This window comes from Zonotrichia albicollis, chromosome 2 (assembly GCF_047830755.1).
Source record: "Zonotrichia albicollis isolate bZonAlb1 chromosome 2, bZonAlb1.hap1, whole genome shotgun sequence".
In the NCBI taxonomy this organism is placed as follows: domain Eukaryota; kingdom Metazoa; phylum Chordata; class Aves; order Passeriformes; family Passerellidae; genus Zonotrichia; species Zonotrichia albicollis.
The window spans coordinates 56,582,487-56,606,339 of NC_133820.1; the positions used below are offsets into that span (position 1 = coordinate 56,582,487).

At 39.8% G+C, this 23,853-nt stretch overlaps 1 protein-coding gene across 5 annotated transcripts in view; it reads left to right on the forward strand.

Moving 5' to 3' along the window:
- Positions 1 to 23,853, forward strand: part of ZC3H12C (zinc finger CCCH-type containing 12C) — a 38,820-nt gene that overhangs the window by 9,739 nt on the left and 5,228 nt on the right. For 4 of the 5 annotated variants that reach the window (XM_074535200.1, XM_026790711.2, XM_026790710.2 and 1 more), the window contains exons 2-3: positions 10,609 to 11,375; positions 22,633 to 22,772. In XM_074535200.1, coding sequence (XP_074391301.1) covers positions 10,681 to 11,375; positions 22,633 to 22,772 — 835 coding nt within the window. In that variant the 5' untranslated portion in view covers positions 10,609 to 10,680. Of the gene's footprint in view, positions 1 to 2,102; positions 5,422 to 10,608; positions 11,376 to 22,632; positions 22,773 to 23,853 lie in introns of those variants that run through there. The other variant, XM_026790709.2, reaches the window with a different exon arrangement.

A 23,853-nucleotide genomic window follows, 5' to 3' on the forward strand; every position in this document is an offset into this window, starting at 1 on the left:
TGGAGCATCCACTTAAAGATGGGAAATCCTTGAGCCTGCTGTATGTCATTGTGCTGGAGGCAGCCTGGTTGTATGAGCAGGGGTTGTGTAGCAGGCCAGGGGAGGTGATCCTTCCCCTCTGCTTGGCACTGGTGAGATAAATCTGAGCCCTCCAGCAGAAGAGAGACAAGGAGTTATGGAGCAAGTCTAATGAAGGGCCAGAAAGATGATGAAGGGAGTGGAGCATTTCCTCTAGGAGGGAAGGCTGAGAGAGCTGGGACTGTTCTGCCTGGAGAAGAGACTTGTGGGTTTCTTATCAATGCATATAAATACCTGAAGGATGTGTGCAAAGCAAACAGAGCCAGCCTCTTTTCAGTGGTGCCCATGGACAGGACCAGAAGCAGTGGGCACAGACTATTCCTTCTGAACATTAGGAAATGCACTTTTTCCGTGAGGATGACCAAGCACTGGCAGCTGCCCAGGGAGGTTGTGGAGTGTCCATTCTTGGAGGTGTTCAGATGCTGTCTGGGGACAGCACCTGGCTCTTGGTAGCCCTGCTGGAGCAGGGGAGTTGGACCTGATGTCCTATAGAGGTCTCTTCCAACCTCAGGGATTCTGTGACGCTGTGAAAGGAGCGCATCTTAGGAATCCATGCCTACAGTGAATATCTGTAAGTAACAGTACTGAGGAAATCATCATCCTCCTAGGTAAACAGTGGAGGGGTTTTTTGTCACATCATCGAAACTATTTAATTTTAAAATTAAAATATGCTTCAGAAAATGTATTTCATTTCAGGTGCTACATCTCAGTGTGGTAGTGAGGGTGATGCCAGTGCTTTTTGGCATCACAGAATGCTGCTTTATGCTTTCTGTGTAGCTGGCTGGTGTGGCTCAAGCCTCTTGGGCTCCTTACGTAGGCACACTGTGCAGCTGCAGGCTGGTGCTTTGTTATGTTGTGATGAACAACTCATGGTCACTGCCTTTGTCTGCCAACAGAAAAATGAAGACTGGATCTGTTTCACCCGTGGTTAGCAAAAAAAGTAATTGCTATGTATGATAACACTTGGGGTTTTGTACTTCTCTTCAACACCTCAGAGGACATCCTGATAAATGTTGCAGTGGTTTACTCAGGTCTTGCATGCAGCCAATATACCAATGATCTAATGGGATTATACCAGAAACTGTAGACATTCTGGCCTTCTTTAAGATGATGCCCTGCTGGAAAATGCATCTCTGCTTTTTTAATTTTCAGGATAACTAAAGAGAGATGAGTCTTTTTTCAAAGAGTGAAAGAACTCTTCAACACTTTGTGTTAATGCATTTGAAAGTGCATATTTTTCTGCAGAGCAATTGCACTGCATTTGAAAATACGGTCGAAGCTTATTTTAAAATATGGTGATTTTGAAAGGTTAGTCATTCTCTAGGCAAAACATTACTCATCTTTATCATAATATCAGTTCTTTTTTTGAATTCTAGGCATTCTTTACGGGTCATTTAATTCAGTCCTTTGTATGGCTGTAGAGTGGTGCTTTTTTGTCTGGTTTTGACTGTGAGTAGATCCAGTTTAGAGCACCACTTACCACTCCTCAAAACTAGGTGATCTTCTTCCAAGTGTTCTATTTAAGATAGTCTATCTCTTCGTATAACTTGAAAGGAATTTTTTTTTGCATTGCCACCTTGTAATTTTAAAAATAAGCATCTCCCTTGCAGCTCCCAAGTCCAACATTAAAAATAAGTTTTTCACCTTTTTTTGGGCTGAGTTTTGTCTGTAGCCTATAACCTTAATTTCTACTTCATAAATGCAGTGGTACATGATTGATTTAACTTCTGCAGTGTGTTCTTGCAAACAACATAATTTATTACAGGAGGCTTAGCACAAAGTTGTAAAATAAAAGATAATTAAACATGTTAATGGGACAAATTGTCTTTCTAATTACTGCAATAATACCACTGGAGTTACAGAATGACATAATGACCATTTTGTATGCTTACATAAAATAATTTCTCTTTAAATAAGTCTTTGCTTTGAATGTGTTTGAAACAACAAGTTTTGGCTGGAGCTAGCAGCTTTTTTGGAGGGTTTTTAGAGGGTTTTTTCTGCTTTATAGTATTGCTTCCCTAATATATTCAGCCTCCGCTGTCTAAATTTCCCAGCTGCTCCAGCTCTCCCTCCTTTGGTCTCTCTGGCCCTTCCATGTGTACTTTTCACACCACACTGGGCAGTGGGGGGGAGGATAAAGGGGATGCTCTCCTTCCCACCCCTCACCCAAACCAAGAGACAGCCTGGTCTGTGTCTCTCTATAGCATCCCATCCCCTTCTGCTGTGCCATTCTGAAATCTCCTTCCACCACAGAGACTCCAAGCCCATCACCTCCAAGCAATTCAGGATTTTGTGCTGGCCTGCTGTTTAATCGAGTGGCACTAAGGACCTGATGAGCACTGTACAAAATGTCCCATACCTAGCAGCCGCAAATACAGGTTTTTATAGCTTACTCATCTTGCAAGACCAGAACTTTGAAGGAGCTGTTACATTTGCTGTGTCTGGATTTAATTTACTACCTCTTTGTATTTTGAGTATCATAATAGGAAGCTGTTGAACTCATTATTGGATTTGGAGGTTTTAGCACAAAAAGTGGAACTTGCTTTGTCCCTTTGTGCTGTGTGCCTTGTGCTTGCTTTGTACTTTCTGGTGATGCTGTTAGGCACATCTGCCTTTCACAGATGTGATGGCACAGCCGCAGGTGAGCTCATCATTCCCACAAGGAAGCCTCATGTACTTGATAAGCTTTAGTATGAATGCTTTTCTGTCATCACAAGCATGATTTAATAGGATGATCTGATGCCTTGTAAACCTTCAACAACCGAACTTCTTTTAGGGAAGAGCTGAGAAGATGCTTCCAGAAGAGGCATCTGGTTTAAGTAACTGATGATGTGCACACAATAGAATTAGAAAAAGTCTTCCTAATTCACCCAACTCTAGCTTACTAGAATATCTTTTGTAAATTTAACAATATAATGTAAGTCTTCAGATTGCATCCATTCTCATTTTGGTCATAGTGCTGCAGAATGGTGTTTGTGTGAACTTTAATCTGCTACTAAAGTTTATCCCTGATTCCCTGAAGACATGCATTTGGTGTGTGGAGATTTTGGGGGCACATGAAACAGGGGGGTATTCTTATTGCTACTGTAAAAGACGTAGAGGGGCAGGTCTGTGCAAGTGAATGTCTTACAGCATTGTTTTTAAGGCAGTTTTCTAAGCTGGGTAATACACTTGCAGTAGTTGTGGTTGTAGAGCCACAAGTACAGCACTTCTCTGCCAGAGAGTTCTCTGTTATAGATGTATATAAAGGGTATCATATGTGTCTCTGCAAAGCATGCATCTCTGTATTGCAGAAGAAATGCCTGGCTCTGATCAGGGAGATAACAAATGACTAGCCAAGTGATCCTGTTTGCATTTAAGTGCAGTTCTTGGACATAGGTGAACTGGACTGGCTTCAAATTTTGCCTACAGAAGTTTTAATATGCTTAACATTATCCAATACCATCAACTGAGGTAATCTAAATACCACAGCAGGGACTGATTAGCTTTTTCAGATCACTGCTTTTATTCGCTGTTTGCAAAGAGGCTTAATCCAGTGCTGGGGATCAGGCGTCCCACTGTGCTCGTGGGTAGCTTTCTCTCAGTCTTTGTGTTCACAGTGGCAGAAATTAGTGTGGAGTCTCCTCCTGTCTCCGACTTAAAAGCTCCAAAATTGTGGTGTTAGTAGTTGTTTTTAGGAGTGTTTAATGGACAGTGTGGAGAAACTATAGTTGGGGTTTCTTCTTTGAAGTTTAATATCTGGGCACCTGATAAGCGCATCAGTGTAATAGCATGACACTATGTAATTTCATTTACTGTGTTGAATTGTTTTAATTTCACATAGAGCTTGGAAAGTTACTTGAAACAGTTCTAACAAACCTAGTCTCATTCTTCCCTTCTGTTAAATCACAGTAGATATTTCCCAGCAGTTTGCCTGTCCTCATAAGCAGAGGAGGACAGCTGCCTCTGTGGTTCTCATTATTGCTTTTAGTCATGTAATGATGCTGAAGTTCAGTAAATATGCTTTTCTAGTAATCATTTAGATGAACATTTGCAAATGCAGAATCTCTTCCTTCTGTGTGTTGACCTGTCTTCAGCTGAAGTTATCAGCAGTGGCAAATTCTTATTTGAAAGTCCACAGTGCACTACCTTTTTTTATCAAGCATCAAACCTTGCTACAATTATGTTGCTAAATGTTTGTGCTGGGCAATGGAAATGTTGGGCAGTGAGGGAGATGTGGACTGGAGTTTGTGTTGCTTCTGTGGATTGCTTCAGTTGAAAATAAAAACAATAAAGAGTTGGCTATAGCCTAGCTCCAGACTTCTCTTGAAATATTCTGTCATCGAGAAGAGATGGAAAGATCTTGGCATCTAGAACAGATCTGTGAAAAAATAAAAGAGGAAAGCAGTTGTGTTGCAAACAAATGTAAGGGAGTCCAGAACAAAAGAGTGGTTTGTAGTTCCTTTCTGTCAAGTGCTCTAATGTTTCAACTGCTTAAAAATATCCATTATTCCATATATTAATATTATGTGGTTTTAGTTTAAAGGCTTTCACCCACTCCATTGAAATTACCCACAAGTACTCTTACAGTTGTGTGCAAATGCAAGTTTGTTGCAATTATTGACTAATGTAGAAAAGGGTCAGAAAATTCAGAAAGCAGTTTCTGAATGCATTTCAGTGTTTAGTGTGGGCTCCTTTCGTACCTCCTTGTGCTTTATACCACTATGATTAATTTTGTTAACAAGAAAAGGGGACTACAATAGCTCCTGATAGATTTATTTTTCTTTAATATTTTTCCTGACAAAGAACATTTTGTTTTCATAATAAAAGGAGTTATATTCCTTCAGACTGATATATTTTAATAGAAACTCACAATTTTTACTACTTAAAAAATAATTCTTTTCTTTGTTTCATGAATTAGAAACAATGAGGAGAAGCTGAAGTCTGCCCAAGCCAGGTGTTTCTTGTTGGCAGCCTGCTCCCTAATGACTCTGGCTCTCATACAGCAGCTGCCTGCTAGTCTCTTTTGTATGGCCTATTGTTGCTGCACACCCCTCGTTAATACACATGCTGCCCGGGGCAGACCCTGAGAATGACATCAACTTGCTTATCTTAGAAACCTCGGAACCTGATGCAGGATGGGGAGGTTGCCTTGCATCTGCCCAGCCAACTAATTGTGAGCTCTGCCGGCCGTGATTGGCTCCGCGGCCGCTCAGTAGTAGGTTAAGCAAAGACATCGCGGGTCCATCTGTTCGTCCATTCATTGTTCTGCTTGCTTGCCTGAAGTCTGCAGCTGAAATCGTGTTAAGGAGTTGCTTCTGGAGCAGCTAAGAGAAACCAATGTCTGTGTGTTTTCCAGCCAACGTGAGTATGGGGGCTTCTCTCTGCACAAGCGGGACGGTTCACCCTTCTGGCATTGCAGCCTTATCAATTTGCTTTTGGACAACAAGCTAGCCTGTGTGTCGGCTGAGATTTGCACACTTTGGGTGTCTCTTGGAAAAAGAGGGATAGACAAACAGTTATGCACTAAGATTAGGTATATTAAAGAGCATTGTCACACTGCATTCTGTTAAGGAACTTTTGAAAGCATCAGTAATGGTGCATTTCCCAGAATTTGAAAATGGTAGGAGTAGCCATCAACAGAATGAATTCTCTAGTCCATTGGGGAGAAGGAGAGGTTTCAACTTCTAAGTTAAAGGCATTTACCCTTTTTTGCAAATAAGCTGTGATTTAAATTGTGAGTAGTAGAAAAAGCTCTTAGAAAGAAAACCAGAATTAGGCGCCTTTTTCATTATACCACACTGTGGGTGAAATTTGCCATGTTTGTGGAAGTAGGAAGAGCTCCATTATAGGCTATCTGAAGAGACTGACATGTAAGATTGAGCATGAGAGTGCTCTCAGATACAGTCAAAGGTTTTAAGTTTTTAAAACCAGTTATCAGTATGTCAGATCTAGTCCGGCTGTTTTTATAAAGTTTCTAATCTGTTTTGTTTTATATTTTGAGTTCAGATGTTAGGCTGAAAAACAAACACTGTGTGCTCACACATGAGCTTATGTTCCAAGGATCCTGTAAAAAAAAAAAGTCCAAAACAAAGACCTTCATATATCAGTTGAGAGGGAAAGAGAGCATATAAAAGGGTTAAAAAGAGGTTTGCATTTCTACCACATGCCCTATTGTGTGAACATATGCATGAGTCTATTGAAAGTTTTCAGAAGATGGGCAGGCCACCAGTTGCTGGTCTCCTGCAGTTCCAGTAGACATCTGTTGCCCCAGAGCATTAACCAATCTGTTCAATGGGACATCCCTCCTTTGTTGGATAGAATGATGCAGACAACAGCACTCGCTCAAATACAATGGTAATTAAATACATAGAAACTACAGCAGTAGGTATTTATTACATATTCATTATTTTATTTGCATTGTTGCAGTATGTTTATCATTTGGATAACAGATACGTTCTTTTTTTCTCTTTTCTGATCAACTCTGCACTTCTGTTTGTGACAAGCAGTGTTTCAACAAAATTATTTCAATATTTTACATTTTGTGTTCAGGAGACTTAGAAAAAGTCCACCTGTGTGAAAACATGTTGAACTCTTTCCTTGTAGACTGTATCTTCAGAAACTTGTTGATGGTCTTTTGCAAATACACATTTTCTGTTATACTGTGCCACGTGACACTACTTTACGCTGTTATTTTCCTCTGTGAACTAAATTTGCATAAAATGACTTTTTATGCTCAACTGTAAGTGGAAAGTATTCTGAATACACAGTAAAAGATTAGGTGATCTACTAGTCCACGTCCCTTTGAGAAATATTTCTGTTTTGTGTGGAGATGAACTGATGGGCTGATTGTTGCTAATGGTTAGTGGAAAATAGTGACAACTTCTAAGAAATGATAAAATATTATACTTCTACAATGAAGTGCTCATGTGGATTGCTATATTTATACCTGATAAATGTATGTGCAGTACTTTAAGCCTTCAACAGTGAACACAGTGTCAGATACTGTCATTTCAAATGGGCTACAGTTTAAAACTTATGTTATCATAGGTATGTCTAAATTGGGAGTTACCCGTTTGATTAACTGTTTCATAAATACAAATTGTTTTACTGAGCTGTGGTGAGCATAACAAAAAAGGAAAGACTTTCATGACTGTTATTTTTGGGATGATTTTTGTTTGTTTATCTTTCATTTAAATCAATTCATAGTAGATGCTTTTCTTAGCTATTTTGAGTTGTATCAGTCAGCATACTTTAAAACCATATGTGTGTAATAAAAGCTCCTTGTGAATAAAGAATTCTTAGCTGCTGTTGCTCCTTAGATAAATGTGATCTTTTCTGGTTTTCATGAGCTCCGTTGTCCTGTATATAGGTACACTAGTGTTTATTTGGAATACAAATTCATTCAAATTGACTGCCTGGCATGTTGCTCTTCACTAACCAAACCAAGACAAAATAATCAGCAGCATTCAATAGTGACATCTGATTTTCATGGTTCTAGTCAGTGAATCTCATAAAGGACATCATGATGGGAGCTCCAAGTGTAATGTTTCTAAGACGTGCTACTGACAACAAATACGATATACAAAGTTTCCAGGCACTGTAAAAATTTTTCTGTAAATAAGTCCAGTTTGCATGCAGATTTTAGGCCAAATGCCAGGAAAAGTGTACTGCTTATACAAAACTATTTAAGAAATATTTAGCTTTGAATTTACAGTACAATTTTAACTATGCTTTTAAAGCGATAGTATAATGACTATATATTATCTGTGGGAGATGTTAAAGCTCCTTCTATTATTCTGTTCTTTAAATAGTTTCTGAAAAACAGTAGAGTTCTTTGGAAAATAAGCAATTATATATTGAAGAATGATGGAGATTGACAGGAAAATTAAAGCACATAGATGTGAGGCTGATTATGTATATATTCCTAACAATGGACCAAGCTCAGGCTACGGTCATTTTTCATATGCAGTTGATGTGCAAATCATCTAAAGTATGTTTCGTATAATGCCTGATCTTCAGACACATTCATATGCTAGTGACTTCTTTGAATTGCACTGGAGGGTGTTATGATTGTAGTTGCTGTAAAGCACTTAAACTTCAAGAAAGAAGTGATTGGAGAATGACTTAAGTATTATTTTAACTAACACTAAAAAAAAAAAAAAAATCCTCTTTCTAATCTATGCACTTCAGGCTTTTGGTATTTGATGCTGTTAATATGCAAACTCTTCTTCCCCCCCTTCTAAAAAAACCCTCCCTTCAGTTTTAGTTCAATACTAAAATGACATTTCACAGTACACGGATTTAGGCAGTGACCCATTATCTCCCTGTATTCTGCAGCAGCGGTACATGAGCCAGCTCAACTTTTCAGTCCAGCTTAAAAGTATTGCCCATTAACTAGACTTCCTCGAGTCAGAGCAGATTGTGGGGTTGGTGGAACAATGATGTCGGGGCTTCCAGATTGGTTTGGCAGCTGCATTGTTCTCCGAGGGGAAACCAGACACACTTAAGTCCCGCTCTCTTTCATGGGCTTTTGTTCATACCAAATTATTCTTTGGCTGTGCTAGTATTCATGATGGTATGTTAAAGGAGCGCATCCTAGCAACTAGAGGCTGGTTGCTAGGCAGCCTGGCTTCCAATAGGGGCTGCTTGTTTGCGATTTGTTTTAATTTTTGTGTGTGGGGTGTGTGTGTCAGTCCTGTGAAGGCCCCAGTGTTGGTTTTTTAACTGTATCTTTTTATTGGAATATTGTGATTTCTTACTACCTCTGTGCTATCAAGTGTATTATCTTAGTTAATAAATCACCGTGTGAAAAGGTCCATTTCCTAAATTCTTGTTGTCTTTTATCTCCGGGTTGCTAGAAATCCTTTACATTAAGAGAAGGCAATATTCATTAATACACTGCCTGAGAATTACAGCCCTACTGCCTTCTAACAAGATAAGATCTAAATAAAACTGTTTTCTTCCTTATCGACCTTGCTGTGATTGAGATGTTGGAGATGAAAGCACTGATGATAGATATGATCTCTTTATGTTAACTAGAAATGTTCAGGTTAAGTAAGATTTTTGTGGCCCAGAATGCTCTACCACAATGGTGATGTCTTGGTGCTCCCTGCCTATAGAATCTACTTTTACTGAGCCATGGATTGGACTGTTTGTTTGATTCTCTCTAATCTTAAACCTGGATTAATTGCTCTGGTGCACACTCTCAAATCTTTATTGCAAGAAGAGGAAAGTACACTGTATATTAAAAATACCACGCCAGTCTTAAATTCTCACCTGTAAGGGGATGGGAGAGTTAATGTATTTGCTGACAGAAATTTTAAGTTCAAGTGAAGTCCTTTGTCTCTATATCTTGCTTTATATTCTGTCTTACAAGATGGAAGTGTGAAAGAACTCTTTGTTTCATAGTCTTTCCTTAATTTAAATTCTTCTTTTTCATGGTAACCTTGCAGTACAATTGGTCCATATGGTCCATTTTTATTTATGAGAAATAATTTATGTTTCATTTTCTTTATTGAAGCAGTTAGCAAAGATTGCTGTTTCAAAGAACAAAGTAAGGGAAAGAGGTAACAATCTGCCTTTAAATGTAGGTTGTTGAAGTAATGTTTGTTATAAAATGGGTAACTAACCTCTGTATAACTATGACTATGCAAAATTCCTCAAGAAAATCTGATATGGCGAGTATATGAAGTCCAGAAAATTGCAACTTCTTTCTTCCATTCTTCCTAAACGACTCATATTTATACATGCATAGTTTTGATTTATCTAAAGGCTTGCAAAAATCTAATGCAGGAGCTGAAACCAGCTTTTGGCTTTGTTGCCTTGTTGGCTTGATGAATGGTCTGTTGGAATTAGTGCAAAGACTTCCATTGGCTTTATTGGCCATTAGATCAATCCACGTCCCTAAATGCTGTATGTGTTAGTAGTACAACACTGTTGAGAGCAGTTAGTCTTTCTTGACTTAATTATCACTTTATAAGGGAATTCAGAAATACTTTGAGTATATTCAGTTGAGCTTGATAGTGTCTTTCAGGGCCAATAAGTTTGTATTTAATCATGCTTTCTGTTACTAATAAGCCAGAGAATCTTGCACTATTATAATTTCTTTCTGTTCAACATACTGTAAGGTATTTAGTTTGAAAACCTTTTCTAGAGTATTTTATAGTCACTTTGTTGTTGTTGTTGTTACAACATAGTCTTATGCTAGAAGAAATATCTCATTATTTTTAAATAGTTACTTTACTCCTGTCTCTACATAACAGTAGGTAAACTTGGAGTCTTTGGTTTCATATTCTTTCATAAATCCATTTCTAGAAATGTATATGTAAAACATTTGATACATTCAGATGACAGGTGGTTAGTTATTTATCCTCTTAGTAGAGATATTCCTTAGAAAGTTTTTTCCACAAAAAGCCTTCCATGTTTAAAAAAAGAAAGAAGTTCTATTTCTCAGCTGCAAGAGAATAAATGCAGTTTTGAGGAAGCAGCAAGAAAATAGAAAACAAGTAATGCATGTAACCAGTTGCAACATTTTTGTTTTCTCTTTAGGAATACGGAACACTTTATATTCAGGAATACAAGAAAAACAGCAAAGTGGAGTCAAGTGCATGCAGCAGCTTCATGGGCTTGAAGGATCATCTGGGGCATGACTTAGGCCACCTTTATGTGGGGAGCACTGGCACACAAATAAATGCAATTGTACCTTGGTCGATGGCGGAGAAGCCAACAATGGATAAGGTTAATTCTAGGAAAGAAGACAGAGAAAAGGAGACATCTGAAGAGACTTCTGGAAGCTCCAGCTGTGACTCCGAAGAAAGCACAAATTCTGATAATGATTCAGAGAGACTGAATAAATCTGCATCGGAGTCACATTTATTGCCTAAGACTCATCGACAGCTGTGCCGATCTCCTTGCTTAGAGCCTCATATACTAAAAAGAAATGAGATCTTGCAAGACTTTAGGATAGAAGAGGCTCAGATAGTACCTAAGGAAGTCAAAAAGCCTCCTGATGTGGTGAAAGAATATCAAACCAAACTGGAGTTTGCACTTAAGTTGGGTTACTCTGAAGAGCAGGTTCAACTTGTACTAAATAAACTTGGTACTGATGCTTTAATAAATGATATTTTGGGAGAACTTGTCAAACTTGGGAATAAAACTGAGACTGATCAGACTGTAACTAATGCTAACACTAGTGTAATGCGTGAAGCATCTTCCATAGAGTCTCAGAGGTCAGAGTCTCCACTGCAGGAGGATGTGACAGAGGATGGAGACAACCTGAGGCCAATAGTTATTGATGGCAGCAATGTTGCAATGAGGTATGTGACCATGAAGGTTTTGCTTTTCTATTTAAATGGAAACAGAAGGTTCTTCCCCCTCAGTTCAAGCACTGATGTTTGGTGTGACTTCCTTAAACTGTATGCAGGGTCTCTTTTAAGTGTCTTTGTAAACCACACAGAGTGCTGGTATTGCAATCAGGCTACTGTCTGTAGGACTTCAGTGGTGTGCTGCTCACTGTTAGAATAACCAGAGGTTAATGCCATTGTCCCTTTGTAGGCAGATAGCAAATCTCTCCTTCTTACTACCACTCTAGTCCTTAATTTTTGGTAGTCACCATTGCTACAGGCAATTTCTCTATGGACTTATGTACAGAAAGTAACAGCAAATGTAAGATTCCTTAAGAGTATAAAATAGTGATGTAGAATTAAGCAGCTTAAGGGATACTTCTTAGCTGGCTCATCTGTGAGAACTGATCTGCCCATAAGATTGATCTTGGTTGTCAGTTTTGAAGTTAGGTTTTATTGCCATTAATTGTTGAGATTAGTGTGTGAAAGATGACTTTCACTTACATGGCACAGCTAGCACATTGATCTGCAGTGTTCACTGATGCTGACCCAGTCATCTGGGTGCATAACAAGAAACTTGCCTGTGAAGGCAAGAGGTTCATGCTTCATCGGTGATTAAAGAGGGAAGGAAATGGCAGAGAGACATGCTGAGAGATTAGGTTTTTATGGAGATATAAATTATTAAATGATAAATTGATTGCTAACTGGTTCAGTAAGTCATAAGGATTTTCTGATTACTAACAGCGAGATTTAGGAGGTCAGTTTTCTGATGACTGGATGTGGTTTTCATTACCTTAGAAATATGCAAGACTTTGCTGGGTTAAAGAAAACCCCTGGCATTTCCATGGGACTTTTTTTTAGCTTTTAATCAAGTCAATACTCTTTAAATGAAGCTTTTTAAAATGAAATTTAAATATACCACTTATTTATGCCAATATGATGGGGTTTGGTTTTTTAAGTAGAGGAGTTAGCACATAGGACAAAGATATTACTTATTTAATATGGTATATTCCTGTGAGTTCTTTTTGCTGGAAGTGTCATTCTTTATCTCTTGGTTCAACTTGAGCTGTAGAGAAGGCATGTCCAGTTGAACAAACACGATTGTGGCACTCAACCAAGTTACCCAGTGACTTCTAAAATGGGTTTTTTTTGTACTTCACATAAATCCAAAATGATTGTGTGTTAGCTTGTTAGCACAGCTTAGACTTGGTGAGTGGACTTAGGTTCAACTTCTTTTACAAACTATACTGAACACATTCCAGAATTAGCTCCAGATCTGTAATTTTTCCTTAATGTTTATTCAGCTATTAGCATAAATATTTAGGATCTGCCTTCGTATGTTCAATTTACTTTCTTGACCACCTGCATCAAATGAACCAGCTATAAATGTATGTGATGCATTCTGCAGCACCTTAATAAATAGATTAAATCTATTCATAGAATGGTTGTTCTGTATCTAAGAATCAAATTATCAAGTCTTTACTTGTTTTCTACCAAATATAATAACAGAATCATTCCATTTGGAAGGGGCCTTCGCAGATCCATACACAGAGCTGCGTCATTTCAAGGTCATGTCCAATTGGGTTTTAAATGTCTCTGAGGAGATGGAGACTCAATGTATTCTCTGGGCCAGTGTTTGAATGCTGTTATTGTAAGAAAGTTTCCTTATTTTATGTTAAAACAACATTTCTTGTATTCTATTTTGTGCCCATTGCCTCTTGTTCTGTCATTGGACACCAGTGAGAAATCAGTTTCTGTTCCCTTTATTTTTTCCCATCAGGTGTTTAGACACATGGATAAGATCTTCCCAAGCCTTCTCCTCTCTAGGCTACACAGTCCTAGATCTCTCAGCCCCTCCTCCTTGTATGAAAGGTGCTCCAGTCCCGTGATTAATTTTACTGTGCTTCACTGGCCTTTCTCCAGTGTTGTCTATGCCTGTCTTGTATGCGGGAGCCCAGAACTGAGCCCAGCACTCCATATGCATGAGTAGAGAAGGATCCCCTCCCTCGACCTGCTGGCAGTGCTTTTCCTAATGCAGCCCAGGAGGCTGTTGGCCTTCTGAGCTGCAAATGCACATTGGTGCCTCATGATCAGCTTGGTGTTCACCAGAACCCAGTGTCCTTCACCACAGAGTTGCTCTCCAGGTGATCAGCCCCCAGCCTGTAGTGATGATAAGTGTTAGACCTCTGCAGCTGGAGGGTTGGCATTTCCCTCTGTTGGATTTGCTGAGGTACATCGTGGCCTGTTGCTCTACCCTGACCAGGGTCCCTCTGAATGAGAGTACACCCATCTGGTGTTCTCCTCCCAGCTGAGCATCCTCTGCAAACTTGCTGAGGGTGGACTATATTCTGTTATCTAGGTCATTATGAAGATGTTAAGCAATGCATTCCCCTGTGCCAGTCCCTGGAGTACACAGATACTGATTGACCTTCAACTGGACTTTTTACTGCTGATCACCTTTGGGTGCAGCAGTTCAGTCAGATTTCAGTCCATCTCTGCTCTAACTTTGACAGACTAGGGAAGTAGGAGCAGTGAGGCTGTGGTAAGAGAAGGCTGCTACAAGAACAAAGCTGTCAGAAGCTTTGTTAAAGCCACAATAAACAGTGTGTCCACAGCTCTCCTCATCCACTGAAGAAGTCATCTCACCATAAAAGGCTGTGAGGCTGCTCAAGCATATTTCTTCATAAATCCATGCTGACTGTTCCCAGTCATCTTCATCCAATCTTTGCAGGGATCAGGGTGAGGCTGACCAGCTTTGTAGGTCCCTGAATTACCCTTCTTTATCCCCTTAGAATGGAAGGGATATTTGCCCTTTTCTAGACGTTAGGAATATCCCCAATCACCTCAACCTTTCAAAAACTGCCAAGAGAGGCCATACTATGTCATTAGCCAGCCCTCTTAACACCCATCAGCCAGGGCCCAGAAGCCTGGCAACAACCCATTTCACTGTTCCCAAAAGTGATCTGAGGGAAAGTCTTGTGCTGTTACTTTTGCCCAACTTCTGCACTTTGCTTTGGGCCAGTCTTGAGTTTAGCATGAGCAAGCTTTCATCCTTGAAAAATCTGCCTTCTCTCCTGTGCACTCTTCTGCCTGGGATTCTCCTTGGTAGGCCAAAATCTGCTCTCCAGAATTCTGATTTTGTAATCTGCTTTTTGCCTTGCTCTTTCTTCACAGGATCTGCCTCTCATGGTCACTGCAGCAGAGGCTGCCCCTGACCTTCCCATCTCAGTCTCTTTTTCCCTTGTTTCTAAGTATGAGGCCCTGCTGGTGCACTTGTTAGGTACTCAGTCACCCTTGTTAAGAAGTTACCGCAACAGCGCTCCAGAAACTTCCTGGATTACTGATGCCTTGCTGTGTTGGTCAGGACAAAAGCATCTTTGCCAGCTGGCTGATGGATCCAGTGCATCCCACCTTTTTCTAGAAATCAGTCCTTGATAGGACAGCCAGTCCCATGTATGTAAAAGATGAGTCTCAGCTGCTGACACCAGTTGTGCAACCAGTTGTTTGCCCACAGGATCTGCCCTTTCCCCTCCAAGAAAATAGGTACTAGTAACTAAGAACTTCAAATACTGGAAAGATTTCAGCTTTTACATGCAGGAGAGACAGGAGTTCACTTGCAGTTCAGTCTTCTTCAGATTTCTGTATGCAAATGTCCAGGGTTCTGTTTTGTGTAGCTAAAAACTGTTACGGTTTTGTCTTCACTCTTCCAAGCTGTGGCCAAGGAGTTCACTCTGGAATTGCTAAAGGAAAATTGGCTTGTGCCCTAAGTAAGACTGTAGATAGTCTTTTGAGAGGTGTTCTTGGAAGCTTTCTCATACATTATCACAGGAATAGTTAAACTGTGATCTGTATTCTTACTCCCATATTGTTGTAATGCACATACGTGATGATTACATTTACTATTAGAATTATTCTAGATAAGAGCTACTAATTTTCATTTAAAGGATTTACTTGATGGGGAGGGAAAGTTTTATGGAGAAGGTAAGGATTCTGATGTCCAATAATTCGAGTAGGATGAGATAGCTGTCCTCTTCTGGAAGGCTCAGACACTGTGCTAGCCTGTGTTTCCATTCCATGACTAGTTAAGGATGCAGTTTCCCAAAACATCCGGTGAGTGACACAGAGTGATTTACTTTTAGCCTTGCCTCTATCCCACTGCCAGGCATGCTTTCCTTTCTGTGTCTCATCTAGTGACTGGGTGGCTGCAAAATGAGTTGATTCACCTTCCTAAATCAGAGAGCAGGGGGAAGGATCAGAAAAGATTATTTTTCCATCTGACATGTTAACATAACCTGATGTTTTTGTCACTGGGAGAACAACTCGATCCAACACAAAGGAGGAAGGATATGTCTGATTATGTGACTGGATGTTCATATTTGTGGAACTGTTTGCATCTAATGAACTGATTAGATTCATGAATTTCTTTTGAGCAGCACAGAAAAAGGCTTGGGTCAGAACAACTTATTCTGGCAAGCCAGGGCCCGCATGTATGCCAGTCGTCTGGCGACTACTCCTGTTACAGACAAGCTGTTTTAGCAAACTGTAGATTCAGAAAAACCCAACAGTCATTTTTTCTGCCTTTTGGTAACATTTGGAAAGCTTTCCTTAAACTTTCATATGACACTGCTTGTCATTTGTGCATTAAACTGTAAATGAGTCATCAAATGCATCTTGTGTATATCAAGTTTAAAGCTACAATATAGTCTAAATAATACAAATTGGCTGAAGTTTTAAAAACAAAGAAAACATCCTCTTTCAACTGAATAGCAGAAAGGAGGTTTTGCAAGCTGTGACTTGAAGAATTGCTATTTAGCTTCCTATAGGATACTTCAAGTCTGGTCTTGTTTTGTCATTCTACCTTTCTTGGTGTTGAGTTAATCTTTTTTCAGAAGAGGAAAGATGCCCACAGTTTAGGCCTTAAACATCAAGGTTTTTTGTTAGAATGCTCTTATAGATGAGACTGATTTTTCTGTGTATATAAACTTAAAATCAGAGCTGAACAGCAAATTAGATAATCCCCTAGAGCTATCGTGGACCTTGATAGTTTTCACTCGGTGTCCTGGGTGCCTTCAGACTTTATTTGCTGACTGTGGATAGAATGTTTCAAATATATATAAAAATTTATGCTGAAAACTTACTGGCAGAAAATAAGTTTGCTTTGCCTACAGAGAGTGCAACATGAAGACAATACTGATATAAAATTATTTGATTACTTTACTTGCTTTATTATTAGTTTTAGACAACTTTCAGAAGTTTATGGGCAAAGAAATCAAAGTATTTTGATCGTGTTGTTTGGATTTGCAGATTGAAATCAATTGATCTTGTTTTGGTCAATTAGATTCCTCTGAAAACTTTACCCTTGGGATTCTCAGGCCATGGAGGTGATGCATTTCAGCTTCCCTTTCTGGAAAACCTTGGCCTGTGTATTTAAGTGATCCTTGATTGTGCATCATTGCACAAGGGAAAGCACAGCATGAGATAAACAGTGTACTCATTTTTGTTTGGGAAGAAGAAGATGCTGATTTGGGGAGTTGGTTTTTAGTTAAATACAGTCCCAGTTTTAAGACAGATATTTAACAATTTTCTTCTAGCTTTCATGCCCAGCCATCCTGCCAGTGTGGATGTTGTATGTGCTTGGTGGCACCAGAAACATACACCCAGGCCTGACAGTCATGGGCAGAGCCCCCAGTGCCATTCAGCTGTGGCATTCAGCTGGAGAAAGTGTCACTGGGGTGTCTAACCAGTGTTAGGTATCTCTGTTCAGACAACTGAGCCTCAGTCCCGGTGTTAACCCTGAGGCAGGTCATTTGGCTGTAGTAAAAGGTTCACTGATATCCTACTGACACAGAAGGTTCTCCACAACTGCATCCTTTGTGGCAGGATGATGGCTCAGTTGTCTTGTCTATGCTACGTGACAATTTAATTGCTCATTTATTTTAACAAACTAACAGTATAGCTGCATTAGCTTCTCCTCAGATTGTGTTGCTGAGTTTGGTAGATGTAGTTGTATCTTGGTACCTTGATTCAGACATTCATCTTTCAGTATCACTATCTATCTATTTTTTTAGTTTATTTTGAGAAGTCACTATAAGGAACAGATAAAAATATTTTTCCAGCAAGTAACAATCACATGGATAGGAGCTTGTCACTGGCAGCTTTGAGTGTAGCTTGTCTTTGCCTGTTTTGACCTCAAGTGCTGAGTGTGTGGCTCATGCTCTGACAGAGACCCACGTGCAGTTCTGGCTGGAGACACTTGGAGAGTGCTCCAGCTTTGGAAGCCTTACAGGCAAACGGTATCTTGAAATATGTGACAGCTTCCAAGGCTTTTTTCTTTAAAACACCTCAAAGAATTGAAGTAATTTGGGCTAGTGGAAAAACGAAACCATTTGGCACCTGTTCTATCTGCTTCATGCCAGCACCAAAATATACATATATAGAGGGAGCAAATGCAGGACTGATAGAAGGCTCAGGTTAATGAGAAATGGTTTGGGACAAATGATTCATGTGATTAGGGAATTAGTAGAGCTCAAAAAAAAGTAATGAAAAAGGGATGAGGCTAGTTACAAAATCAGGCTGCAGGGTTATGAGTCACCAATATGATACAGGATGGAAATTCCTCTCTGTCTGTGCTATGGACTGAATACTCTTCCTCCCATGATATGATAGAAGAAAATAGGTTGGTTACTCTGTAATAACTTGTAATTGGCAGGTATGTGTTTTGGTTTGCTCTTGCTTTCAATCAATATGCTTTTACATGGTAGGTGTGTGGATGTGTTCAGATTTCAGTTGTATAACGACCTGTATGCAGCAGATGTTATTGTAGACCTTGCCTCTTGTCATCAATGGCATGTTTTCTGTAGCTTTCAGAATCTGAGTGCTGGTTTGGATATTGCACTGGAGGACACTAGAAGTCTTGCAAGCATTCCAAATAGTCGTTTAAGTGTGTATACCACAAGTCTTTCCAAGACAGTCAGTAGGAAATCTATTTTGGGGTCTAGGAAGGTAACAGAAAATGAAAGTGAAGTGTTCTCATCAGAAGTTTTACACTTTTTACTAATTCTCCTAGCTTAAAAAATGCTTGATTGATTTTTTGCTAGGAGACATGCTACTTTATTTTCTTTCATTTAAAAATAAAATTACAATTAACAACAGACCAAATATAAACATGATGGTAAAAGGAATCATTAATACATGATATGAAAAAGAAATAGGTACTTCTAAAGGAATAAACTTTATATTGCAACTGAGAGTGGTAGATGAAACATAGTCATCAAACAGAACGAAAGTACTATAAACCAGTATCTCACCCAGGGCTACAGCTGACTGGTCTGAGCTTTCTCATATTGCCAATGATTGGAAGGAGATCTTTTTAAAGAAAGTTTCTTGACAAAGAAGTACAAACATTTCTCATCTTTTTCACAACTAAGAAGAAGGAAAAAAAGTCAGAAGCAGCAGCATGATTTCAGTCTTTTCACCATATGACGTATCATAAAGCTGATGAAGCACAAAGATCACAAAATGAAGAGCATCAAATCTGCCTAACAACAAAACAAAAGAACAGATTTTAATTGCACATCTCTTTCACAGACTTTCTCACTAATTATTTCAATTCCTTGGAATTTGTATCCGCTCAGATCCGAGCTCAGGCACGTGTCTGAAAAGGAGCAGAAAAAACAGTGAAGATTTATACAAGTTATAAATTCACTTGCTCAGCAGTGCAGAATAGCTGATATGCATTGTAATGCATTCCCCACTTCTGTTTCGTACAGTTTAAGTGCATTTAAAACTTCTATTCTGGATGAAAGAATTTTAATACTCTGTACTATGCAATAGAAAACTAAGGAGCTGAACTGCCTGGTTCTCCCTTTGCCTTTAAAAGCATGGCCTGAGCTACAACCTGATGAAAAGCAATAAGCAAGACCGTCTTTTTTTTCCAAGAGTCCAGGATTTTTTTTCTGAAATTTTTTCTCAGATTTGCAGAAAGAAACATAGCGCTGCTAAAACGTAGTCTAACACACCACTTTTTCATTGTCAGGAGTGAAAAGTGGGTTTATCCACTTGAAACCATGGAGATTGTTTAGAGTAATCACAGTACAGTGATTACAGTGGAATTTAATAGCTGGAACAAAATCTTCCTGACTGTTTTAAAATGGATTACAATATGTTTATGATTGCACCCAGCCTGCTGATAGCATGAGCAGTAACCTCTTGTCTCAGGCTTTGCAAAGGAGGCATTATGGCTGCCCCCTGGGCATTGAATGTGCACCAAGTGTCCCAGTCTTGTGTTGTCAAGGGAAGATGGAATTATACCATGGATGAAATACTATTGGCCATTTTTGCTATGTATTGTGTGCATGTGCACTTTAAGTGTGTCACATCTGTGTGTGGTTTGGTTTCCTGCTCCTGGTAAGTTTTGAAATACACAGAGATACCACTCTTGCAGCCAAACAAGCACGAGAATAGTTGTATAGTATAAAACAATGCCTAGAAAAATATACTGGTCTGTGTTCTATTATTACAGTGTTGTTATGATGTAATACAGTATTGTGTGATGTGATCATGGAAAACAGGGGATGTGTTACTGCAGAGGCCTATAACTATAGCTAAATAGGATATTGAGGTACATAGATGTGTTGTTCCTGACAGTGTCCCTAGTGTAGCCCTAAAGGCACAGAGGATGGGCTTAAACTATCCTTTGAGTGCCCCATGGCAGCTAAAATCTACAAGCTTGGATCATTATGCCTGGCAACAATTGCAATATCAGAGTACATGCTTATGTTTGCAGGCACTGTCTCCAGTTTCATTACAAGAGGAAGTAGGACACTTTCTCAATTAAATCCAGTTAATGGTAGTGGGCTCTTATTTTCCTTTTTCCTTTTTTTTTTTCCTCGTTTTGTTTGGGATCTATGACGTTCAACCCAGCCTTTGCTGAGAATGATGCTTTGTAAGAAGTGTTAGCCATGACTCATTCTCTCTTGACTCAGGGGCAAGTGTACGCCACCTCCTTCACAAGCTTCTGAAATCAGAACATTTTTGCAAAAGTGTTCTCACTTTTTCTTTGGCACTTTGTCTATTGCACAATTACTCAAGTTCTCACAATGTCAAGAAAGACTCAGCAGTGCTATGTTTTAGAAAGGTGGAAAAAGTAGGTACTTACTTTCCTACTGAGGGGGAAAAAGTTCTAAAATAACTTTCTGGTATTTTATTTACCCAAAGACGTGCAAGGAGAAAGGGACTTCTAAAATTCCTGTGGCTATCTGTCATGATATTGTCCCCTTCACTAATCACAGACAAAGCATTGTCTTTTACCCTTCTGGAAAGCAGATTGTGGCATACCTGCTATTCATGACAAGCCAGCCAAGTGAAAGGTGATGGCTTCTTTCCATGCTCCTGTGTTTCTTCTGCTACACAGAGCTGCAGGACTGGGAGGGATGTCACAAAAGTTGTTTGTCTCCTGTGCATGGAGAACCTAGACAGGCCTCAGAGGAGCTGTCTACCTTCTTCTGCAAAGTGTCCCATGAGGAGATCCCAAAATCCATGGCCACACTGTCCCACAGATCAGGGAGAAAGCTTTTACTAACTTAACAGTGCTTAACTGTTCCTAGCTCTAGTTAAGGACTTTTCTGTCCTTATCCAGTGGGACTGTAGTGGGTTGGCTGTGGCTCGCCTCCCAGCAGAATGGGAGAGAAAACAGGAGGAGCTGAAGCAAGAAAACCCATGGCTCAAAATAATGACAGGGAGATCACTCATCATGTAATTTCTTATGTCAGGCAGACTCAGCTTGGGGAATTCAATTTAATTTATAGCCAGTTAATATAAATATTTAATTCTAAATCAGGTATTGGGAGACAAAAAAGACAAACATTAAAATATTTAGGGGAAAGACTGTCTCTTCTTTTCCAGGCTTGCTTCACTCCAAGCATGTGTCCTCCTCACTGCCTCACCACAGCATCACTCTTACACCTTGTCACAGCTGCAGGTGGCAGTCAGTCCTTTGGGAGCAGCTGTGAGCAGTGCAGGGGACTGGGGTCAGAATGTCACAGTTTTTCTCTGCTGCTCCTTCCTTCTTGCACTTTTTCTGTTCTCTAGTGTCCAAGTCCCTCTGGGGGTGTACCTGCTCCTCATGAAGCTGCTCCTCATCCTCATGCCATGGTTTTCTCTCATTCCCATCTCCTGCACTGTGGAGCTGGCTAGAGCTGGGTGTGCCCATCATGGGGCAGTCTCAGATTTTTCTCACAGCAACCACCCTGCAGCTCCCTGCTCCCAGAACCTTTCTGTGGGCACCCATTGGTTGACTGCTGTCCTCCATTTCAGTTATTTCCTATACATGGAAGATTGGTTTGTTCTTCCACAAGCTGCTTTTTTTCTCCAGATTAGCTAAATATGCTTCCTTCAGCCTTTCCCCATAGGTCTCCTTTTACTTTCTTTTGAATCCTTTCCATTTCATCTATGTCTTTATAATGCCATGCCTGAAACTAGATGTGGAAGTAGGGCAAGGACTTGTCTGCCTTTGGAAAATGACATCATTGCGTCTCCTGCCTTACCGCAGACAGTTATTGCACAACAGACACGTTTTGTTGTGCTTTTGTCTGATCACAATTAATTGTCTCAGCACAGTGTTTTAAATACACGTTAATTTCTCCTTCTGAAGTACATACTAAGCATATTCTTAGTTTTGCCAATGTTGATTTTGGACAGTCTCTCCAGTTTGCCTAATTTGTCCCATTGAGTGCCTGCCATCCCCTTGGGCTTAGAGGCCTTCTCCTCTCTCATTCCTTGTTCACACAGGACCTTGTGGAGCTCCTGTAGCAGCTGGCTTTGCTGTCCCTTCCCCTGCTGCTGTGCACACCTATGCTCCTCTGCTACCATTTCCTAAGCACAGTGCACTCTCATGTTGGTATTTTGGACCTCCTGCTTTCCCTCACCAAGTCTTTGAGCTGCCTGTTACACCCCATAATTTTGGTTGGGCTATGAGGATTTTTAAAAACCCCTACTTATATTTTTCTTTGCTTGTCAAATCTGTGTACAGGTAATAAGTATGTTTGGAAACTCTCTCCCACACTGTTGGAAATGATGGCAGTGTTTGGGCAAGGTTCAGACAGACTCCCAACTGCCTTTAGAAACCATGGAGCAAGTGAAGAGCATGGCTATGACATCTGCATTTTACTGAGCTCCATTTATGGTCACAGAAAAAGTCATCTAATAAAGAATTTCCATGTGTGTGTTTCAGCCATGGGAACAAAGAAGTATTTTCTTGTCGAGGAATCAAATTGGCAGTAGATTGGTTTTTGGAAAGAGGCCACAAGGATGTTACTGTGTTTGTGCCAGCGTGGAGGAAAGAGCAGTCAAGACCCGATGCTCTTATAACAGGTAAGCTCCATCTTTGCTTCTTTGTTCAGTGCTTTGCCTGGCAGGAGTGCTACTGCTCAAATGAGCAAACCTTCAGCAATGAAAGGCTGTAACAGAGAGCACCTTTGGTGCAGTAATTTCATTGTGATCTATAGGCAGGGAAAAGACAAAGCAATGCCCTCACCAAGTCCTCCTGTTCTGTTCTGATCATCTGCTTAAGTTTCCATACCATTGCTACTTAGTTCTTGAAGAATGTAGTTGCCTTTTCTAAAATCTGCTATGTCTGTGCAGCATTAGTAGCAAAGAGGTTTGAAGTTAGTAATTTGTTGAGTATTATTTCTTGTGGAGAGCAGATTCTGCCAGGCTGGCCTGTCACTGCCCATGCTTTGGGTTATGGGAATTATCCAGACAGAAAAGGAATGGTTCCCCTCTTTGTCATTACTATTAGCAAATAGACAACTTTTGAAAATTTTAATTTTGAATGTGTTTATCCTAGAAAAAAAAAATCTAATGTAGAAGTATTTATTCCTTCATCAAATTAACAGGTTCTTTGTGAAGGCTGGAGAGACATCCTCCAACTGCCCTAAAGTTGAAATAGAATGGAATTGGGGGTCAAAAAAACCCTAGAAGTTAGAGAAGAGGAAGGGTTTGTTTATTTTAGCAGGAGGAGGCTACACAGCTACCATTAAAGGAGGGGAAGTTTTTGAGACTAATAGCCATAGCTTCTAAAAGAATACAGAAGCATGTTTTGACTGCCATGTGCATTTTCAAATATCTAGAAAGATCCTCTCAACACTTCATTCCATTTGCTTGATTGCTGCTAGAATAAAGCATGTTAACACAAGGAAACATCTGGAAAGCTGCTGTTACCCTGTCAGCACTGGCAGTGTGGAGCCTTCATCTTGAAGCCCTTCTCTTTTGCTGTACTGGTGTTTGGGGTGTGAGAAGAGCATTGGCTAAGAAATAAAAATTCGACCACTTCTAATTGTGACATCTGCTTGAAGTTTGTGTAGGGTTAAGTGCCCCAAAAGGTGTTTCAAGAAAGCAGCAAGGCTAGAATTGACCTAGAAATCAGTTTTCCATGTGTCATCATGGACCTGAG